At 35.6% G+C, this 23734-nt stretch overlaps 1 protein-coding gene across 7 annotated transcripts in view; it reads right to left on the bottom strand.

The window, feature by feature from the left end:
- ABCC9 (ATP binding cassette subfamily C member 9) overlaps nucleotides 1–23734 on the bottom strand; it is a 154515-nt gene that overhangs the window by 116766 nt on the left and 14015 nt on the right. For all 7 annotated transcript variants that reach the window (XM_059402839.1, XM_059402837.1, XM_059402835.1 and 4 more), the window contains 7 exons: nucleotides 16394–16515; nucleotides 8776–8942; nucleotides 7562–7804; nucleotides 5281–5475; nucleotides 3177–3329; nucleotides 2392–2547; nucleotides 374–508 (listed from right to left, as the gene is read on the bottom strand). In XM_059402839.1, coding sequence (XP_059258822.1) covers nucleotides 374–508; nucleotides 2392–2547; nucleotides 3177–3329; nucleotides 5281–5475; nucleotides 7562–7804; nucleotides 8776–8942; nucleotides 16394–16515 — 1171 coding nt within the window. The remainder of the gene's footprint in view (nucleotides 1–373; nucleotides 509–2391; nucleotides 2548–3176; nucleotides 3330–5280; nucleotides 5476–7561; nucleotides 7805–8775; nucleotides 8943–16393; nucleotides 16516–23734) is intronic.

Below are 23734 nucleotides of genomic sequence, written 5' to 3'. Positions count from 1 at the left end.
CATGGGGGCTTAAGTGGGTAGGAGAAGAATAAATGAAACAAGATGGGATTGGGAGGGAGACAAAGTATAAGTGACTCTTAATCTCACAAAACAAACTGAGGGTTGCTGGGGGGAAGGGGTTTGGGAGAAGGGGGTGGGATTATGGACATTGGAGAGGGTATGTGCTTTGGTGAGTGCTGTGAAGTGTGTAAACCTGGTGATTCACAGACCTGTACCCCTGGGGATAAAACTATATGTTTATAAAAAATAAAAAATTAAAAAAAAATAATAAAAAAAATAAAAGTATGTCGAATAACAAATAAATAAATAAATAAATAAATAAAACAGCTTAGTAGATTTTTCCTAATCAAGTTTCCAAATGATGTGAACGTACCAGAGTGCTTTTCTGAGCCTCTGCCAACTTTGTAGCGATGAAGTACTGAATTGGCGCAAGGAGAACAATGACAGCTGCACCAACCAATGCGCTCGATCCAAGTAAATTATAGAGCAGAATCACTCCCATTATGATCTAGAAAGGAAGCCAAATGGAAAACGGAAAATGAACCACTGCATGAAAGGAAATATATTTTGGTGAAAATGTACTATTTCTTCATTATTGATTGGTTATAAATACATGTATTTGGAAGTCAACTCAACTAAGAACAGTTGGGTCTTGCTATGTTTGTTGGGGGAAAGCTAAGTGGTAGGAATTTATTTTTAGTCTGATGATCTGTAAAACGAGTGTCAAACCAAGTTACTGCATGAGGCTGTAGACTGGTCCCCTGATGCTTCTGACCTTCTAAGACAGTCTTCACATTTTTTTCTTGAAAACATTATCACCCACTGTAACTGGCATTCCATATTGTCATGGAGCTCTACTAACTTTTCCAGGTAGGAAGGATGGAAAGCAGGAGGCAGCATCATAACGTACGTGAGCCCTGGAAGGCTGTTTGCAGGCTAAAGGAATAATCTGAGTTCCTCACAGCCTCAATGACCCCAGAAGTCACTTGATCACAAAAAGGCTAAGTTTCACTAAAACTACCAGAAAGCTAGAGTTGGTGGTGCCCCGCATTACCTCACTTCTTTTTTTATTTCCCCAAACCCAGGGTCAACCCTCTCTGGTTTGTCACTTTGTTCTTCTTCCTTTAAAAAATAGGATTTGATCCCACAATCTTTCTCCCTACTTTTTTTCCTCCAGTAGCTCAGTTTATCATGGCTGAAAATGTCAACTAATGAACTATATCTGTGTAGTTAAAGCGTTAAATCCTTGTGTGTTTGCCAATGATAACAGCTTAACAGTGGCCTTTTGGAGACAAGTGCACATATTTACTGCCTAACCAATTGGGCTTTTTAGGGATTCCGGTCAAAATGAAAGTTTCCTTAACGTCACTCATGATGCAGTCTTTCACAGGCAGCCTAGGATTTGGGCTGCTTTTAAATTACATCATGTAGTCAGACACCTGTATATAAGTACAGACACTTGACCTGTATATAAGTACATATTAATAAAAAGAGACCGAGCATATTTTAAATCTTTCCTTGTGTCATGCGCTGTGGATGACATGCATTTTTATTTGGCTTGGATTTCCATTTAAAACTGAAAAGGCCAAGAAAATTTTTAAATTACCATATCTGTAATATTGTATGTATTTTAATAAACATGGCACACAGGGACAAAGGTGACAGACTGGTTTGAATAAGTCTACAGTTTAAGCTCTATCTACAGGATGCAAAACTCGAGATAACTAAAAATATTCAGCATCACATGGAAGAAAGAGCTGAAAACATTTCTTTTGCTTCTTTTACTCAATTGGTGGGGAGCAGGGGTGCTGCATCTTTTCTAAAATGCTATTTTCCATAAAAAAAAGAAAAGCTAAATTGTCCTCCAGCTTGTTAGTGTTCTTACCACCTAATAAAGTTTGACATTTTATAAAACATCAGCTATTGAAACTATGGAATGGAGTTGTTCTACTTTAGAAATGCTATGAGAGTCTGTCAAAATGAACAGGGTCAAGCCTTGGCTCTATGAATTTCCTGAATTTGGTCAACAACAGTAACAGCTAACAAATACTGGATGCCCATGAAATGTGAGGCATTATGCTGCATGTGCTACACATATTAACTTAGTCTTGACAATTCCAACAATTCTATGATGCAGAAACTATTATCATTCCCATTTTAAAGTTGAGGAGATGAATGTTTTGAGGATTTTAAACACTTGTGCAAAGAAGGTAGAGCAGATATTTGAACCTAAGCAGTAGAATTCCACACCCCACTTTCCTAACTTATGTCAGAGTTCTGAATCTCTGCTTTCTTTCTATAAAAAGAGTATAATAACATCAGCCTATTTAAAAAGCTTGCCCTTTACTGAGCTAAGTATCTCCTACTCCTTTTGTTTTGTTATGGATCTACCTGAACAGGCATTGCCCATAGATTGGGACACAGGAACAAGAACCACATAAGTTGATTGGTTTCAATGGCAACCAAGTTATTGATCTGTCCCAGGGTCATCTCACCCATGGATAAATTAGATGTAGACAGCCTAAGGATTTTATTGTATATCATCGCCTGCAAAAAAGAAAAACAAAAAAAGTACTTGAAGCTCTAAACTTAATCAAGACTATATATACTCACTTTTATTAAAAAGATAACATTTTAAATTTTTCTAGAGAAAAAGGAGGGGAAAAAACCTAGAATGCCATCTTTTTAAGTCAACCACTCTCTTCATTTTAGCATAGTTACTTTCTGTCCTCAATTACATACAAACTTAATTTTCTGGCAGTATAATCAAAATGTATACTCAATTTCAAACATAAGCTCTAGAACAAACTAAGACAAAGTTTTCCAAAGGTTTTTCTCTCTTTCTTTCTTTTCTCTTTCTTTCTTCCTTTCAGCAGCCTCCACACTCAGCATGAAGCCCAACCTAGGTCTTGAACTCACAACCCTGAGATCAAGAGTCGATGCTTAACCGACTGAGCTACCCAGGTGCCCCCCCAAATTCTCTTATTATTACAAAACATTTTAAAAATTCTGGGGGTTACTAATTAGCTCTGTTTCTTTTATTAAGCAGCTCCTAGAAACGTACTATCAGAGTAAAAACAGAATCGTGAAAAACAAAATTACCTCCACTACCCTTCTATCATCGGATGGGTATATGGCATTTTCAAAACACAAAGATCATTAAAGCTTGTACATACCAGCAGAGCTCCACGGAGGTTAATGCCAGTCTCTATGGTTACATAGTAGGAAGCCTGCAAAAATGTCCTTTGCAGAATAAGGGCCAAGAAAAGAAGAACTGCTAGTACATAAGCATTTTCAAGAAATTCCTTTGATGAAAGAGTTTCTGAAATCTTGTCCCAAAAGAAAAAGACATAAATTAAAACTTCTCTTTTCATATGCCAGGGGTACAGTTCACATCTATCAAATGACACATGATTTTTAAATATAAAAACTCAATGTCTTTATAACAGCAGTGAAATGAACCACAACAAGGCCATTTTGGCTTTTCTTCATCCTGTTCACAGATACAAATACAAACTAGTTCAATGCATAAAATCCCAAATTGATCATTACAATTGCTGTAAATGCCAGATAGTAGAAAAAAGGTACACATTAATCTTTAAAAACTTGAATATATTTTCTGCAAAGATATATTATTCCATCTTGAGACGTAGTAACTAAAGATCGAAATTAATTTAGACTATAATTTTGAAGTAGAAACCACAAAACTGGTAGTTAGTTGGTCAGCAAGACCACTAATACAGAAATACAACTTCAATAGCTTTGCTAATTAAAATATTATCAAAATTATCAAAGTTACTAAAATAATTCCACATAGTTGACTTATTTTAATTTTCATTTATCTTAATTTATATTAACAAAATAAATTATAAACTATAAAATATGTAATGTGGTTACTGACATTGACACTTCCAGGGACAAAACACAACTTATGAAATTGAGTAGGACGATGACCAAAGTCATCATAAGGACATACAAAACTGCTTTTTGTTTGTAACAATAGTATGTGGTAACTTATTAGTTAGAAGTGAGGAAAAGGTAACACTCAAGTAAGTACATCATGTCAATCTGGGCAATCTTTGTTTTTTATGGTATAGACCCATTAAATTCTGTTTCTGGTCATTTCCTCTTCTTTCATGAGGATACACAGAAATGTGTAAGTTCTGTTCCTTCTCAGAAAAATATGTGGTTAATACATGTAAGGGAGAGAGATGATAGAAAAATTCTATGTGGAATATATGGAATGTAATCAGGTTTGTCGGGGTAAAACACCACAAAAGTGCATTCAATGGTGAAAATATCTGGTTCACTTTCATAATAATTGAGCACCAGTATGTGCAAGTGACTAGGCTACACATTGTGAACATAAATATTAACAGTTCACAGTCCTTCTATTTAAAGAGCTTACCTCCTAGGAAGATAAGAATATCCATAAATAACATGCTTCATTTAAAGAACATTTATAGCAAGTGCCAAGGTGAAAAAAAACAATATGTTGGATAGTACAAAGAAGAATCAAATACCAACCAGAACAATCAGAAAAGCTTCACTGAGGAGATGGCATTTGATGTAGGCTTTGAGAATGCATGAAATTTTAGTAAGTGAAGAAAAAAAGGACAGAAAATTAGGTTGAGGGAATAGAAAAGGAAAATTGATGCATAACTAGACTAGAGTTTCTATCTGTGAACCTAGAGAAATCAACTCTTACCAAGAAATTGGGAAGTTCATGATGAGATTTTCTTAACAGAGAAAAGACTATATATTTATAACAGCAAATATATAGTATTTTATATTGTATGACCCCCCAAAAGTAGCATGATATCTAATAAAAATATTATAATGTGAATTGTCCTGATCATAATGTGAAACAGGGTGATGGCTTTTATCATATAAGAAAAACGTATATAGTACAAATCACATTGCTAATGTGATTGGTCACAGCCTTCCCTAATGTACTCCTGAATGAAAGTTTTTCAAAGGGTTGCTGAAAAGATCAAAGAAAATAATCAATGTGAAAGTTCTGAGCATGGCTTCTGGCCCATAGTAGATACTCATTAAATGTTTATAGGCTCTGAATCTGAGAAATAATTTTGTTGAACAGATCCATTCAATAAATGCATAAACATATAATTTTCTCTACAAGGGAAATTATTGTTTTCTTCCTTTTAAATGCATTCAATTCTCTGTAAATAAGCCTGTTTGAACTGCATTAATAAAAAGGAACAATTACAATGAAATCTGCCAATAATATGTTTCCTTTCAGAAGCACCACAAACTTACCCCTGTTGTGTTATTTGTCCCATTCTGGGTTTCATTCACACGCTGAACTATTCCAGAAATACAGAGAGGTCCAGCAAAACCCAGTAAGTCTGCAAGATAACGGAATGTGCTACTAAGTAGAATGGGTCGCCCAAAAGCTCTGTACATTGCTAGCCATATAGATGGAGTCCGGTTTGGATGATCTGCTACTTTTTTCTGAAAGAAAAGAAAAAAAGCACAGATGAACCAAACTAAAAATTTAGCACAGCAATTAATCTCAGCAACTGTGGCAATTCCTTCTGATATCTCTGATGATATTTGAAGTTTATAAGTAAGTGTTAATGAGTCCCTTTAATACAGTATGCATACTCCATAAACCATTGCATTTTATGCAAACAGTAGCTACTGAACACCTTTTAATGGGATAGAATGAGGAGTAAATAGGTCAGATTTTCAAAGACTTTGCATTATTTTTAGCTGTCAATGGATAACCCAAAATTCTTAAGGTCAAATTAATTTCAATTATTTTTTGTTTGGAACATGGGTATCTGTCATGAATATTACCAAATACCATTGTATGGAAAAGAAGATCATAAAGTGTAAAAATGAAGCTTATTGGAAGACTAGACAAAATTTCTGGAGTTACTCCGTCACAAGATATCTATCATAAGCTAAAGATATTTTACTACAAGCTAAACAAAACAGATCATCTCAGCCTCAAATTGTTTCTCTTTCAGGTATTTCTCCATGAATAGTAGTCAGTACTGTTTAAAGTTGTGTTTCCAAGTCATTTGACAAAAAAATGCAAAACTGAAGAATGGCATATATATTTAAGCCAACACATTATTTCACCCATCTCTAGTGGTTTGTTGAAAGGGTTTTAAGACCTGAACAATCACCACAATTAAGTCTTCGAGAGGAAGTGGATAACTTTTTTTTTTTTAATTTCATTGTGAGAAGCCAACTCAGTGGAATAGAATTCGATTGTGTTTCATATTCGATTCCCTATTAGATAAATAATTTGATTATTTTTTAAAGTTTATTAATGCAAGATGTTAACTCATTAAATTCAAGCTGATGTGTGTTATAAAGAGTACTCAGAACACTTAGACCAAAAAAAAAAAAAAAGAAAAGAAAATTTAAACTACGTGTAGGCTATACTGTTAATCTTTACTTCAGCAAAGGAGTTTTTAAAAAATATTATGCAATACTTTTCCCAGAGGTGAAACCAAAGAGATGACTCAGGTTCATCTGTAGTAACCATTTCCTGCAATATTAATTTCATAAGACACATTTTTGACAGAAAACAGAGGTCATTTTCATCATTTACCATAAACGCTTTGTTGTCTTGATTTATAACAGACAAGAACTGTAACTGATTCACTATACCCTATGCTTTTCAAATGTTGTCGTGAAAACTAATTATTTCAATTGCAATAATATTTGTAGATGACTGCCATATAAATTACATCTACCATTGTGGAGAGCACACATGACAATATAAATAATAACAAGACAAATTCAAAATATCCAAAGGCTCATATTTAAGGTTTTTAAGGCAATTTCTCAAAGAAAGTACCAGAAGAAACCAATTTTGACAGACACATAGGATGATACATGGAATAGGTAGGTTAACTTTATTTAATTCAATTTCTCAAATCTGAAATACAGGCTCCAAATTTGGTCAATAATTAATTTAGGGATTTTAGTTTCTTAAATGTGATTATTATATGATTTATTTTTACCTTTATATAAAAAAAATTACTGACCAGATAGTTGAAAAAACTTAATAACAATTCCATGAATTATTAACATTATATGGTAATAAGAATTAGATATACATGATCTTCGAATTTAATTTTTACTTCCCACTTGGTTCCAGAAAAAAAAAAAAATAGTGTTCCCTCTATCCCTCCTCTATCTCCTCTGCTGGTATATTCTCAGTGGCCCAATTCACATGACTCAAAATTACTGGGAAAGACATAGACAGAAAATCTGACCTTTCTTAACCATTTAAGCTTAGTGACTTTATACTTAGCAGACCCATTTTCTTCTTCTTTCTTTCTTTCTTTCTTTCTTTAAGGTTTTGTTTGTTTATTTGACAGAGAGACGGAACACAACTGGGGGAGTGGGAGAGGGAGAAGCAGGCTCCCTGCTGAGTAGGGATCTGATGTGGGGCTCGGTCTCAGGATCCTGGGATCTGACCTGAGCCAAAAGCAGACACTTAATGATTGAGCCACCCAGGCGCCCCAACAGAGCCAGTTTCTACAATTATGGACATGAAAAACAGATATTAAATTACCTTTTGTTCTTCATATGCATCTTTCAGGCAAACATAATTTGTTACTGCCCTCATGGCTATTGGTAATTTCCCAATTGCTTTCAGATCAATAGGTTTTTTATGAGCAGATATGATAAGCGTGTTCATCCACCAGTATGTGGCTTTTGACAACAAATTCACAAATGGTTGAAGAAATCTCACACCCAGATCCTGGAGGTCTTCAGGAGGCTTTACTTTCTGAGGATTCATGAAGAATACATATCTCTGTGGCAAGAAAAATTCCACAGAATAATAATTAACCTAGTTCTTTTGTCCACATATTAAAATAAAATTTTAACCTTATCTACATTTTCATTTCAGGAAGACAAAAAATGTGTATTTTAGTACCTCTTACATTTCTTTGGAAACATTTTTTGAAATAATTTCCCTAAAATGCCAGATTTTATGATTAATGCATTTATGGACAATTCCCAAAAAACCATACAAACAGATTATCTCTTTAAAAGTTAGTTATTACTAAGAACCAGTCTTTCATGATAGCCTGTGATAGAGTCAACTAAATAAAGATTTTTACATTATTTAGATTTTTGTTTAATGTGTTGACACCATTATTGAGTCACACTCTGGTAATACGTGGTTTGGCTGATGTTCACTAACTTCTCCACTATTCCTTACAGCTTGTGACTTGCCATTCAGAGCAAACTCAAAGTGCTCTGGTCGAAAATGAATATTGAAAAATCATTCACTATTATGTCACACAACATAACAGCATTCTGTGATACAAAACACAAGAAGCATGAGTTTTGACCGTGTGACTTTGGATATAGCTAGTTAACTCTGTAGAAGTTTCTTTAGCAGTGAAATGAGCAAACATATTGTCTTCTTTTCATTTTGAAATTTCTAGAAATATAGTAGTTTGCTTATTAAAATAAGTGTGCTTGGGACAACTCATGGATGATGGAATTTCCTGATGAAAACAATTTCATCCATAATATGAACTGAGCATAGTGTTTGCACATAACAATCAATCAATATTTACAAATGAATAAATAGATTCTAGGGTCATACTGAGATTTCTGGAACACTAATGGCCTTAGTGATTAGTTCAACTTTTATATACCAAGAGGATATACATTTCTTCATCCTCTTGAATACTAGTAATTTCTAGCTGACTATAATCTTTAATATTGGGGTCTTGAATTCCAGCAATTAAAAAAAAAAATGATGATACCTACTCTGACCCGAATTACATTGATCTCCACAGCCATGAGGAGTCCATTCAAGATGACCATAATGCCAGTGATGCAGAAACGCAGGTCTGATACTCCCCAACCGGACTGCCAGTACTTAACCAATTTTATGGTTTTTGTAATAAAGGCCATGACCCAATACAGAAATAGGGCTGGAAAAATAAAAAAGAAAAGGAAAAAGATGCAGTCTTTCCCTGATATATTTTTTAAACTTCATTGACATTTCAATATAAATATAATGCTTTTTAATAACAAAGATAATTTTAAATATTTTATTTCCACATAATTTTATTTTTTAAGAAAATAACACGTATGCCCCAGGGTACTTTTAGAGTTTTGAACTGAAGGTGTAGTAATGACTTTAAAAATGCTAGTGCTTCCACTCTGTAGTAGATGGACAGAAGTAAAAAGACACGTAAATAGGAATAATCTACACTCCAGAATTTAAGTGTAGTTCTGTTGACTTTAAAATTAATTCTATCTCCCGGTCTTTTTTTTAAAGAAGTCCCGATTATACTATATGAAGAATTCACAAGTTGTTATCTCTGTCACCGATCTAATAGGTAAGTGTTTTGCAGCTGCCAGGGGTATGTCTAATGGTATTACCTTGAATTATTATGGAATGCACACTAGCTATATAATGGGGTTTCTGTTTTACAGATCAAAATTCAAGTAGTAAGTTAACTCTTCTCATGCAAATGGCTTAAAATGCCACACATCTCCACAAAGTGAAGAGAGGAATGATGATCCTACAGAACAAAGCCAGACTTTCTGCAGCGGGTTGAGAAAGGTGGGGATCTATACCTTCTCCTAACCACAGCCAGCCTTTCATAACAAATATGAGATGGACACAATTTACTAGAAATCAAAGGTCCAGTATATTTCAAACTTTGAATAAGGCTCAGTACAAGTGAATATGGGTTGAGAAAGAAGAAATATGAAACACACATGAGACAATCCATTGTATAACACTTATCAGAGTTACTGAAGTTTAGAAGTGGCCACAATTTCCATAGTGAAAAAGAATGGAAACTTTGGCATATAAGCTCATTATCTATCTTGTTCTAGCATAAAATAGAAAATATCAGAATAGATTTGAAGGGGAAAAAGACTACTACATGCTGCTAGATGCTAACTAAAGAGATTTCGTCTTGGGGCACCTGGGTGGCTTAGTTGGTTCAGCATCCAACTTTGATTTTGTCTCAGGTCATGATCTCATAGTCCTGGGATTGAGGCCCACATTGGGCTCTGTGCTCAGCACATAGTCTGCTTAGGATTCTCTCTCTCCCTTTCCCTTTGCCCCTCCCACTGTTCCTGTGCTCTGTCTCTCTCACTCAAACAAATAAAATCTTTTTAAAAAGAGAGAGATTCATCTTACATATGAAGAAACAGATTGAAAGTAAGTAGAAGTAAAAAATACACAATGAAAACAGTAAACACAAGAAATCCGGAGTGGCTACATAGTTTTAGATAAAGTAGACTTTAAAACAAAGAATACTGTCATCAAAAATACTAATCCAGGGGTGCTTGGGTGGCTCAGTGGCTTAAAGCCTCTGCCTTCGGCTCAGGTCATGATCCCAGAGCTCTGGGATCAAGCCCCGCATCAAGCTCTCTGCTCAGCAGGAGCCTGCTTCCTCCTCTCTTTCTGCCTGCTTCTCTGCCTACTTGTGATCTCTGTTTGTCAAATAAATAAATAAAATCTTAAAAAAAAAATACTAATCCAAAGGGATACACAGACCCTGCTGTTTAAAGCAATATTATCCACAATAACCAATTTATAGAAATAGCCCAAGTGTCCATCAGTTGAATGGGTAAAGAAAATGTGGTATATACACACAATAGAATATTGCTCAGCCACAAAAAATGAAATCTTGCTATTTGCAATGACAGGGATGGAGCGAGAGAGTATTATGCTATGCAAAATAGGATAGTCAGAGAAAGACAAATATATGATTTCACTCATATGTGGAATTTAAGAAATAAAACAAATGAGCGAAGAGAGAAGGAAGAGAGAAAGAGAGGCAAACTAAGAAACAGACTCTTAACTTAGAGAGCAAACTGATGGTTACCAGAGGGAGGTGGGTGGGGGATTAAGGAGTACACTCGCGATGAGTACTGGGTGATATATTCAGTGTTGAATCACTAAATGTTTACCCGAAACTAATACTACACTGTATGTTAACTAACTGGAATTTAAATAAAAACTTGGGAAAAAAAGAGCATTATTAGAAACTTTGAAAACTTCTAATAATGACAAAGGTCAATTTTTTAGAGACACAACCATAAAAAATACAAATTTACTAATACATAAAAAATACTAAATTTAGATTTAGATCTGAATACTATTAACCACTATGAGTTTTGGTAAGTTACAAGTTTCAAGAAGGTAAACTTCGAGACTTCCCACACAGTTCCATATCTAGAAGTCTCCAAATATTTGCAAGTTAAACAACATAGTTCTAACTAACTGCATTTTGAAAAAGAAATCACTAGGGAAATCAGAAAGTATTCAAACTAAATTATAATAAAAATAGTACATATTAAAAATTTAAGGCTTGCAACTAAAACAATACTTTAAGAAAAATTTATGGCTTTAAATATTTATTTTAGAAAAAAAGGCAGATCCAAAATCAATGATTTAATTTTCTATCTTAAAAACTAGGGAAAGAACAATGATGAACAAAATACATAAAAGGATGAAAATGATAGAGATAAGAGTAGAAAGCAATGAAATAGAAACTGAATAATTGAGAAAATTAGCCAACAAAATTGATTTTTTTAAAAAGATCAAGAAAATTGCTAAGTCCCCAGCTAAACTAATGAAGAAAAGAATGAAATCATAAATTACCAGTATTAGGAGTGAAACAATAACTATCCCTACATACTTTACATACTTAATTAAGAAAGATAATTGGGGAGTATGTTGAACTTTATAACAATAAATAAAATACTTAGATGAAAGGGAAAATTTCTTGAAACTTGTAGCTTCCCAAAACTGACATAACAAGAAATACTCTGAAGGGGGGGGGGACCAACTCTGAAGAGTCCATGTCTAATAGAGAAATAAGTTTACATTTAAAATCCTTACTTTGAAGGGGAGTGGGGTTATGGACATTGGGGAGGGTATGTGCTTTGGTGAGTGCTGTGAAGTGTGTAAACCTGGTGATTCACAGACCTGTACCCCTGAGGATAAAAATATATGTTTATAAAAAATAAAAAAATTAAAAAAACATATATATATATAAAATAAAATAAAATAAAATCCTTACTTTGTTAAAAGGCCCAAATGATTTCACTGATGAATGAATTTCATTCAATGTTTAGGGAAGAAATAAAATTAATTGTACACAATGTTTTTCAGAAAATAGAGAAATGAAGAACATTTTACAATTCATTTTAAGAAGCCAATATAACCCAGCATAGGAAAACCTGGCAAAGATATTACAAGAAAATAACAAACCCAATATTCTTCACAACATAGATCTAAAAAGCCTTGGTAAACAAAACCTAAGAATATATAGCATGGATAATATATCATGACCATGTGTAACATAGCCCGGGAATTCATGGTTGCTTTATCATTTGAAAAGTCAACTAATTTAGCACATTAAAGGAACTATAATTGTCCCAATGGATGCAAAAAAAAAAAAAAAAAATCCTTAATAGAATTCAACAACTATTCATCATTAAAAAACAAAAAACAGAAACAACTCCAAGAAAGCTTTGAATAAAGGAAGATTTACTCATCTGATAAAGGTCTTCTATGAAAAACCTGTAATTAACTTTATAATTAATTATGCAATATTGACCATGTTTCCCCTAAAATCAGGCATTAGACAAAGATTTCACACTCCCCGTGTCTATTCTGCATTATATTGGAATCCTGGTTATTTCAATATGGTGAAAAAAAGCATAAAGTTTAAAAAGAAATAAATATAACTCTTCTATTTTCAGATAGTATGTTTGCATATCTAGATAATCCCAAGAAACTTACAAAGCAATAATTAGAAGTAATGAGTAAATTTCCAAAGTTTCAAAATATAAGGTCAATATATAAAATCAGTTGTATTTTATATATATGACAGAAGCCACTAGAATACAGCATTTAAAATACAAGTTTATTCATAACAGCAGTGGAAAAACAAAAAAGCTAGTAATTTAACAAGACATGGAAGACCTCTACCCTGAAAATATAACACATTGCTAAGGGAAATGAGAGAAGACCTAAATAAATGAAGAACAAATGGATTGTGGAATTCAATATTGCTAAGATGTCAACTTTCCTCCAAATTGTTCTAAACACTCAGCGCAATCTCTATCATAATCCTACTGAGATTTTTTTTTTTGGTAGAAATTGACAACCTGACTCTAACTACATATGGCAATATAAACGAACTAGAACATCCAAGGAGAAAAGCAAAGAAAACTAGTTGTATGGGTACACTATAAGATTTCAAGACCTCCAAAGCAACAGTAATCAGATTAAGACAGAATGGTAATCTCATAAAACTCACAAACAGATCAAAGGAACAGAAACTATAGAGCCAAAAAACAGATCATACTAAAATGGTAACTTGATCCAAATATTTCACAAAGGTCCCAATGCAATCTAACAAGGCATGGAATGTCTATTCCACAAATGGTGCTGGAGCACATGGATTTCCATTTGGAAAAAAAGAGCCTCGGCATCAGCCTTACGTCATTTACACAATTAATTTTAAATGGATCACAGTCCTAAAAATAAAAACTAAAACTATAAAGCTTCTAAAAACAAACAAACAAACAAACAAACAGGAGACTATGAGGAAAATATATTTTGAGCAGAGGCAAAAATTTCTTAAGACACAGAAAACAATAATTCTGCATGAAAAAGTGATAAATTATGGTACAACAAGACTGAACTCTTTTGCTCACCAAAAAACCCTGTTAGGTAAATGAATATGCATATGCCACAGACTGGAAAAAAAAATTCTCAAAACATGTATCCCATGCCATATTAATATCTAGTATATACAAAATACTTTAGAAACTCAATAATAAGAATGCAACCCAATAAAAAATGGACAAAAGATATGATATAGCTACTTTACAAATATAACAAATGGCTAATAAACTTATCAAAAAGTGCTCAACATCATTAGCCATCAGGGAAATGCAATCTCAAACCACAATGAATTATCAGTACACACCCACCAGCATGGCTAAATTAGAGAGACCAAATCATCAAATGTTGGTGAGCATGTGGAAAAACTGGGACTCCTACACATTATTAGTGAGTATGTAAAGTAAACCACTTTGGGAAAAATCTTGTGGGTTATTCACAAAACATTAACATTTACTACACACCCTATGACCCAGCAATTTCTCTCCTAGGTATTTACTCAAGGGAAATAAAAAACACATATCCACAGAAAAACTTGCACATGGATGTTTATACCAGTTTTGTTTTGTTTGTTTGTTTCCATGATAACCCAGACCTGGAAATAATTCAGGTACTTATTGTCAAGAGAACGGAAAACTGTGGTATATTTATACAATGGAATAGTATCCAACAATTATAAGAACAAAATACTGATCTATACTATATTATGGATCAGCCCCCCTCAAAAAAAATCATGCTGTGAGAAGTGTTACACAAAAAAATTTATACTGCATTATTCAATTTATGTGAAGTTCTACAACAGACAAATCCCATCTATGCTGGGGAGGAAATTCAGATTAGATTTTTGTCTCTGTGGAGATGATATTGTGGATTGACACAAGAACACTTTCATGGATCATGGAACCGTTCTACAGTTAGGTGTGTGCATTTAGTAAATTAAGATTTCTGTACTTTAGCATGTAAGTTTTATCTTCACAAAAAGAACTGTAGAAAAATTTAACACTAGTTAATGATATGCACTCTGAAATAATTAGGAGGTGAAGCATATTAATGTCTGCAATTTACTTTAAAATGTATCAAAAAAATAAGATGCAGGAATGTGATCAAATAAATAGAATAAAATGGAAATTGAAGAATTTAATTATTAGGAATTTTATGAGTATTCACTTGGTTCTTTTCAACTTTCTGTATGTTTGGTGATGTTCATAATATAATGTTGGGACAAAATTACTCATTTTGTGATCTGAAAATAAGCGTAATTTTTCTGGGCCCAAATATTTCTTTCCTAAAATAATGAGAAATTTAGACTATGTTTTATCTCCATAAGTCCTTCCAACAATATGATCTAATTGTGCCCTCTGCCTTGCATCTACAGCCAGACTGGGATCTCATCTCCTTCAAAATATTATCAAAATGCACATTTCTCTTCTAGTTGCCTTCTAAGGAATTCTAATTCCCTTCTAAATCTTATAACTCATATCTTTTTCATCATCAGTTTCTCAGAAACTTAAACGTCTAATGTATTGGATTCCCAATGGTATATATATTTTTTGCTGTTGTCTACTAAAGATTTCACTCTTTTTTCTTGGCATCTTCAAAAAAAGATTTCTGTGATAACATCTGCCTTTCCTGTGGTACTAAACAGCTTTCTATTAAGATAATTCAGACTTTGACAAGCCTTTTAAATTAACATTTAACCCGGTCTACTTGTTTGTACTAGATTGCCTTTGCCCAATCATATAATGTGGCGCAACACAGGCTTTAATAGTGTTTTCCACTAACTCATTTTCAAATTTTAATGTCCTTGGACAAGCAAATAAAATATTTGTGTGGTTTAATTATTACTTTTCCAAATTTCTATATCAGTAATCAATGTCTTTTTCATCGTTAAACAATCAAGCGCATTCTCTGTACCTTGTAAAATTGTCAGGATTCATTCACACAAACACACGTGATTTTAGGATATTTTAGGATATTTACAGGCCCTGGAAGCCCAGCCATGATCCATGTTCTACAGCTTCCTCTTAGCTCTCTTTATGAAAGTATACACCACAGAATGCAAAGATTAGTCAGAGAATTAAATACAACTAATTGGGATAAGTGATATTATTTCAATGTCAGGCAAAAATAAAATTAGAACCCTCTGATTTCCACAGGACAAGGAGGCTGGAGAGGCTGAAAAAGAAAAGGTTAGGCATGAAGCAGATGTTTTTGAGGACAGCTACTTCTCAGGACGCACAGTTTCCAGCAGCCTGTGAAGCACACTCTGCTGCCCCGGGGTCCCCCACACCTCAGCAGCCATGCCCTAAAGAATGTGACACTGCCACAGCATCAGTGAAAAGCTGGGACCTTCAGAAAATGCCTCAGGATCCCAAACCAGAGACAGAAGAGCAGGGAGCTAGACACACTGACTTGCTCCTGGGGCAGGAGGGGCAAGGGCTCAATTCTGCGAGACAGAAGGCCAGCACACCCTTCCTGGTTCTCCTGCCACATGCCAACACAACATGAGGGGCATCTAGTGGAGAACGGATGTCCTAGGGGAACGGAGTTTTCACAGCCCAGAGCACTCAGTTTATCTTCATCTCCCCATTCACCAGGAAACCAGAGAAATTAACTACTGTGGTTTTCCCACGCTCCCAGTCCCAACCCCCAGAGACAGCGTTACTAGGAGGAGAAAGAAAAATAGCTCCAGGAAGGAGGGCGACACTTGATCATACTTACCTAGGAGTAATTTAGGAAAATTTGATGTTTCAATATTATGGTAATATACTATTGATGTTGTAGTGGCGACAAATCCCATCACAGCCGGCATGAAGAGGTGGAGATGCCGGGACTCCCGCCGTCTGCGGAGAGCGGTACAGTATCAGTGTCTAGAGATGGTCGTTGCCCACAGCTTCTCATTTTGTTTCCAAATTGTTCATTAAAACGTTCCCTTAAGTAATAAGATACTTAAAATAACAGAATGCAATAGTCGTTGCTCAGAGAACATGCAAAGGAAGACTACACTGGGAGACATAATTCTGCCGAAAGGATTTATCCCAACACCGAGGACTGGGTCCCACAGCGAAACAAGCCCTTAAACACAAGAGCAAACATGTAACTTCTCCTCTATCGAAGGGCAGAACTGCTGAAATAAGTGAACACCTAAAGCAAGTAAAAACAACCACAAGGATATGAACTCTAATGTACAAGAAAAGTACATTTATTCCTTTGATAGTTTCCCTAAACTTTATTGCCCTTAGTGATTTCTCCATTGTTCACTGGGTTCAGTCACTATTAGAGGTTGAGATGCAACCATGGGCGCAACAAGATACAGTATCCAGGGTCACCATGCCTGGAGTCTACTGGAGATAGCAACAGGAACTAGGAAATTGTTACACAGAGGAAGGGACTGTAAGTGCATGCAGGGCCAGGGTCTGGGGAAGAGAAACCTTTGTGAAGAAACCCACCTCTGCCTTGAGAATGAGGAACTGCTGCCTAGAGTAGGAAGAAGGAAGACTGTTTCAGTGTATCACATGCAACTGAATATGACTGAAAAGAGACAAGATTTCACTCTGAGGGCCATAGAGAGCTTCACGTGGGCTGGAAATATGACAGAACCAGCTTTGCATGGTAGACAGCCCTCAACTCATTTACATTAATAATACCACCTAGTAACATTTAATTTTTTTCAAATGACTTAAGTACATTCATATATAAATGGTGCAGAGAGTGACGCGTTTGAGAAGGGGGAAAGAGGAGCATTTGGGAAAGACACTTCAAAGAGGTATGGCTGACAGTGGAAACAGAAATATAAAAGGGAATCCACCAGTCAGGAATGCGGTAGAAGAGCACTTTAAAAAGAGGGAACAGAATGTGTAAATACATAGGAGCACAAAACTGTGTAATGTGTTCAAAATGCCAAGTAGTTTAATATTCTCAAACAGAAAGCTCGAGATAGGATGTATGGTGAGAGGCTCTGTGTGTCAGGGTAAGGAGCTGGAATCTGATCTTTCGGAAAATCGAAATTTTTAACAGTAAGTGGTATAGTCCGATTTGGGGGAATTTTAGACAAATCAATCCGGTAATAAGGTGGATGATGGAGTCTATAGGTAGTGTGTGCCTCTGAGGAGAGGAAAGAGACAAAGAAGGAAGAAAAGCAGTTAGCAAATTATGGGTATAGGCCAGGCAAGAGATGACAAAAGCCTGAATTAAGCTTTGGCAGCAGAAACATGGAAGTAATACAACATCTGGAAAATATTCATTGTTAAAATAGACAGGACTTTAATAGTGTTAGGGTCTTAGGGTGATGGTGAAGGAGATATAAAGAGTAATTCCAAAGGGGGCTGGGTGGATGGTGCGTAACCAGATAAGACCTGAAGAGTATGAGCAGATTGGAGAAAAGAAGCTAGTAAGTTCCAGCAAGGCCATGTGGACCATGAAGGTGTCTATTAAACATGCAAAGGGAGTTGTCCAATAGGCCCACCGTATGCAGAGATTTGGAACATGACCAGTGATACATTTGGAATCATTAATATGGACATGGTAACAAAAATGTGAACATAAAGGCTGGTTTAAAAACCACCCACCACCCCCAGAAATAGTTCAAAATGGTCAAAAAGAAAAAGTAGGAAGTAAATATTTCATCAGCATGGAAATTAAGAAGTGCTTCTAGTATTCTTTTATTATGGAACCAAAGAAAGAATTTTACAAAAATCACGTGTCTAATATTTAAGGAATTTAAAAATGAGCATACTACCTATGAAGGCCTATAAATAAATGTGGTCAAAACCATACTCAGAAGAAAGTTCATAACTAAACTTAAACATATTCAATAAGAAAGCATTACAATAAATAAATTATGTAGTCAATTCAAGAAGTTAGAAAAAGAATGACAAAACAAAATTAAGGGAGACAATCTAGTAAGGGATGAATAAAGATCACAACGGCTACAATAAAGTTTTATATTTATTGTGGCATTTCTTTGTTGGGGTTTCATGGGTCTTTTAACCATGTTAACCCAAATCGGTTAAAAAAAGGAAGACTAACCATGTTAGTCTTCTTATTAGGATTGCTATTATATTATTAGTTGTCTATTTACAAAGCTGCACAAGTATATATTTACATATATAGATTTTTTAATTTAAATTCAATTACCCAAGGTACAGTACTGCATTGGCTTTTTATATAATGTTCAATGACTCATTAGTTCAATATAATACCCAGTGCCTATCACATCACATGCCCTCTTTAATGCCCATCACCCAGTTACCCCATGTCTCTACCCACCTCCCTTTCCGCAGCCCTCAGTTTTCATTTCTTCCCCCCTCACCATAACACAAGTTTTGAGCGGTGTCCCAACCCTATTCTTTCCCTTAAGCTCTGTTATTTTTAGAGTGTGACTCCCAGACCTCAAGGTTCTGGTAGAAGCACACAGATCCTATTATGGCAGAAAGTCTTTACTCAGAAAGTAAAGAAGAAAATCAAAATGCATTCATCATGGAGGACAAGAAAATAATTTAAAAAAAGACAAACTAATAAAAATAAAAGCTTAAATGAAAATACAGTAAAAGTGAAGACTTTAATACACATTTTTAGAATTTGATGAATTAAATAGTATAAAAATAATCAACACACAAGACTCGAATAATCTAATCAGTAAACTCAATAAAATTTTGCCTCCAACAAAAAAACTATTTTCTAATTATCATGAAAACCATATAAAATAATCAAATATTTAACTATAATGGAAATGTTAATGATTCCTAAAATGTTAATGATTCAATTTGCTTAACAAATTATATGCTGTACTAATAAATCAATCATATTAGACTAAAAAGCAAATTGAAAATGATTCCTAGATCTAGGAGAGTACCTAAAGCAGAACCACAGACTATTTATATAGAAATAAAAAAGGACATTTCTTACAAAAATCTGTGCAAAATAAGTAAGGGTCTTTCAAAAGAAAAATGAATAGCTTTAATATTTGTATTACTAAAAAAGAAAATCAAATATTCAATTAGGAAAGGCTTTGCATTATTTCACTAATTATAATGAGCATACGTTACATTTTAAGTAAAGAATAGTTCATAAATATTTTGTTAAAGAAGAAGGAAGGAAGCAGCAATCAGCAATGCCAAATGCCGTAAGTCTGAAAAGGAAGAAAAGGTGTTCGTTAAAGTGTATTTAATATTCACTGGCATTCTTTAGAAGCAGTTTCCAGATTAAGACAAAGCAAACAAGAAAGCAAACCAAATTCTGGAGTTCAGGAATCATTGGAAAATGAGTTTTGAGAAGCCTGAATAAACCAAATAAGGGGATGGACATCGAGGAAAGTATGTTGTAATGAGCACTGGGTATTATATAAGACTGATGAATCCTAGATCTGTACCCCTGAGCCAAATAATACATTATATGTTACTTAAAATAATAAGTAAATTAATTAATTAATTATTTGATAGCGAGAAGCAGTCAGCAAGCAGTCTGCAGCTAAGGAATGGGATAACGGAAATCCAGAGTGCATTTCTGCTTGATTTCAGGATGGGCTTTTTATATCATTACTACTATAAAACAAGTTTCTGCCGTTAGCATCTGTCTTCACCATTACCAGCCCAGCCTCTAAGTCTACGACTAAATCTACACATCAGTCATGAGGCAGGAAAGAAGGAAGCATTCTCGCCTACATGGTGTCAAGTTTTTAGGAAATGTTGGACAGATCCATCTTCCAATTTATACATACACATAGGGGGTGCCTGGGTGACTCAGTGGGTTAGAGTCTCTGCCTTTGGCTCAGGTCATGATCTCAGGGTCCTCAGATCTAGCCCCACTTCCAGCTCTCTGCTCAGCAGGGAGCCGGCTTCGACTCCTCTCTCTGCCTGCCTCTCTGCCTACTTGTGATTTCTGTCTGTCAAATAAATAAATAAAATATTTTTTTTTTAAAAAGAAAGAAACAGGGGGGAGGAGTCAAGATGGCGGAGAAGTAGCAGGCCGAGACTACTTCAGCTAGCAGGAGATCAGCTAGATAGCTTATCTAAAGATTGCAAACACCTGAAAATCCATCGGCAGATTGAAGAGAAGAAGAACAGCAATTCTGGAAACAATTGTTCTGAAAGGTAGGACCGGCGGAGAAGTGAATCCAAAGCGACGGGAAGATAGACCCCGGGGGGGAGGGGCCGGCTCCCGGCAAGCGGCGGAGCAACCGCGCACAAAATCAGGACTTTTAAAAGTCTGTTCCGCTGAGGGGCATCGTTCCAGAGGCTACCCGGGGCAAAGCCCACACGGGGTCAGCGTGGCCTCAGGTCCCGCAGGGTCACAGAAGGATCGGGGGTGTCTGAGTGTCGCAGAGCTTGCGGGTATTGGAATGGGAAAGCTGGCTACAGAGACAGAGCCGACAGTAAGCTCACAGCTCGGTGTTACCTTGAACCGGTCGCAGGCTCGGTGAGCTCCGAGCGCGGCCGGAGGTCAGGCAGACGGGAGTAACTGGGCGCGGTTCTCTGAGGGCGCACTGAGGAGTGCGGCCCTGGGCTCTCGGCTCCTAAAGCTGGAGACCAGGAGGCCGCCATTTGTATTCCCGTCCTCCGAACTCTACAGAAAGCGCTTAGGGAACAAAAGCTCCTGAAAGCAAACCCAAGCGGATTACTCACCCCGGCCCCGGGTAAGGGCGGTGCAATTCCGCCTGGGGCAAAGACACTTGAGAATCACTACAACAGGCCCCTCCCCCAAAAGATCAACAAGAAATTCAGCCGAGACCAAGTTCACCTACCAAAGAGTGCGGTTTCAATACCAAGGAGAGCAGCAGAATTCTAGAGGAGGAAAAAGCAAAGCACGGAACTCATGGCTTTTGCCCTGTGATTTTTTTTAGTCTTGCGGTTAATTTAATTTTTTTCTTTTTCATTTTTTGTTTTTTATTCTCGCCTTCGGGTAAAATTTTTTTTTAACTGTTACCTTTTTCTTTTTTAACGATTTTTTACTAGTTTATCTAATACATATATTTTTTCTTTTTTAATTTTTCTTAGGTGTTTTCTTTTTTTTTAAATTCTTTTCTTTTCTTTTTCTTTCTTTTTTCTTTTCTTTTTTTTTTTTCTTTTTTTTCTTTCTTCCTTTTTGAACCTCTTTTTATCCCCTTTCTCCCCCCTCACGATTTGGGATCTCTTCTAATTTGGTTAAAGCATATTTTCCTGGGGTTGTTGCCACCCTTTTAGTATTTTACTTGCCCCCTCATATACTCTTCTCTGGACAAAATGACAAGACGGAAAAATTCAACACAAAAAAAAGAACAAGAGGCAGTACCGAAGGCTAGGGACCTAATCAATAGAGACATTGGTAATATGTCAGATCTAGAGTTCAGAATGACAATTCTCAAGGTTCTATCCGGGCTCGAAAAAGGCATGAAAGATATTAGAGAAACCCTCTTGAGAGATATAAAAGCCCTTTCTGGAGAAGTAAAAGAACTAAAATCTAACCAAGTTGAAATCAAAAAAGCTATTAATGAGGTGCAATCAAAAATGGAGGCTCTCACTGCTAGGATAAATGAGGCAGAAGAAACAATTAGTGATATAGAAGACCAAATGACAGAGAATAAAGAAGCTGAGCAAAAGAGGATCAAACAGCTACTGGACCACGAGGGGAGAATTCGAGAGATAAGTGACACCATAAGACGAAACAACATTAGAATAATTGGGATTCCAGAAGAAGAAGAAAGAGAGAGGGGAGCAGAAGGTATACTAGAGAGAATTATTGGGGAGAATTTCCCCAATATGGCAAAGGGAACGAGCATCAAAATTCAGGAGGTTCAGAGAACGCCCCTCAAAATCAATAAGAATAGGCCCACACCCCGTCACCTAATAGTAAAATTTACAAGTCTCAGTGACAAAGAGAAAATCCTGAAAGCAGCCCGGGAAAAGAAGTCTGTAACATACAATGGTAAAAATATTAGATTGGCAACTGACTTATCCACAGAGACCTGGCAGGCCAGAAAGAGCTGGCATGATATTTTCAGAGCACTAAACGAGAAAAACATGCAGCCAAGAATACTATATCCAGCTAGGCTATCATTGAAAATAGAAGGAGAGATTAAAAGCTTTCAGGACAAACAACAACTGAAAGAATTTGCAAACACCAAACCAGCTCTACAGGAAATCTTGAAAGGGGTCCTCTAAGCAAAGAGAGAGCCTACAAGTGGTAGATCAGAAAGGAACAGAGACCATATACAGTAACAGTCACCTTACAGGCAAAACAATGGCACTAAATTCATATCTCTCAATAGTTACCCTGAATGTTAATGGGCTAAATGCCCCTGTCAAAAGACACAGGGTATCAGAATGGATAAAAAAACAAAACCCATCTATATGTTGCCTCCAAGAAACTCATTTTAAGCCCGAAGACACCTCCAGATTTAAAGTGAGGGGGTGGAAAAGAATTTACCATGCTAATGGACATCAGAAGAAAGCAGGAGTGGCAATCCTTATATCAGATCAATTAGATTTTAAGCCAAAGACTATAATAAGAGATGAGGAAGGACACTATATCATACTCAAAGGGTCTGTCCAACAAGAAGATTTAACAATTTTAAATATCTATGCCCCCAACGTGGGAGCAGCCAACTATATAAACCAATTAATAACAAAATCAAAGAAACACATCAACAACAATACAATAATAGTAGGGGACTTTAACACTCCCCTCACTGAAATGGACAGATCATCCAAGCAAAAGATCAGCAAGGAAATAAAGGCCTTAAACGACACACTGGACCAGATGGACATCACAGATATATTCAGAACATTTCATCCCAAAGCAACAGAATACACATTCTTCTCTAGTGCACATGGAACATTCTCCAGAATAGATCACATCCTCGGTCCTAAATCAGGACTCAACCGGTATCAAAAGATTGGGATCATTCCCTGCATATTTTCAGACCACAATGCTCTAAAGCTAGAACTCAACCACTAAAGGAAGTTTGAAAAGAACCAAAATACACGGAGACTAAACAGTATCCTTCTAAAGAATGAATGGGTCAACCGGGAAATTAAAGAAGAATTGAAAAAAATCATGGAAACAAATGATAATGAAAATACAACG

Source organism: Mustela nigripes, chromosome 6 (genome assembly GCF_022355385.1).
Source record: "Mustela nigripes isolate SB6536 chromosome 6, MUSNIG.SB6536, whole genome shotgun sequence".
Taxonomy (NCBI): Eukaryota; Metazoa; Chordata; class Mammalia; order Carnivora; family Mustelidae; genus Mustela; species Mustela nigripes.
This window is presented reverse-complemented; position numbering and strand designations above follow the sequence as displayed.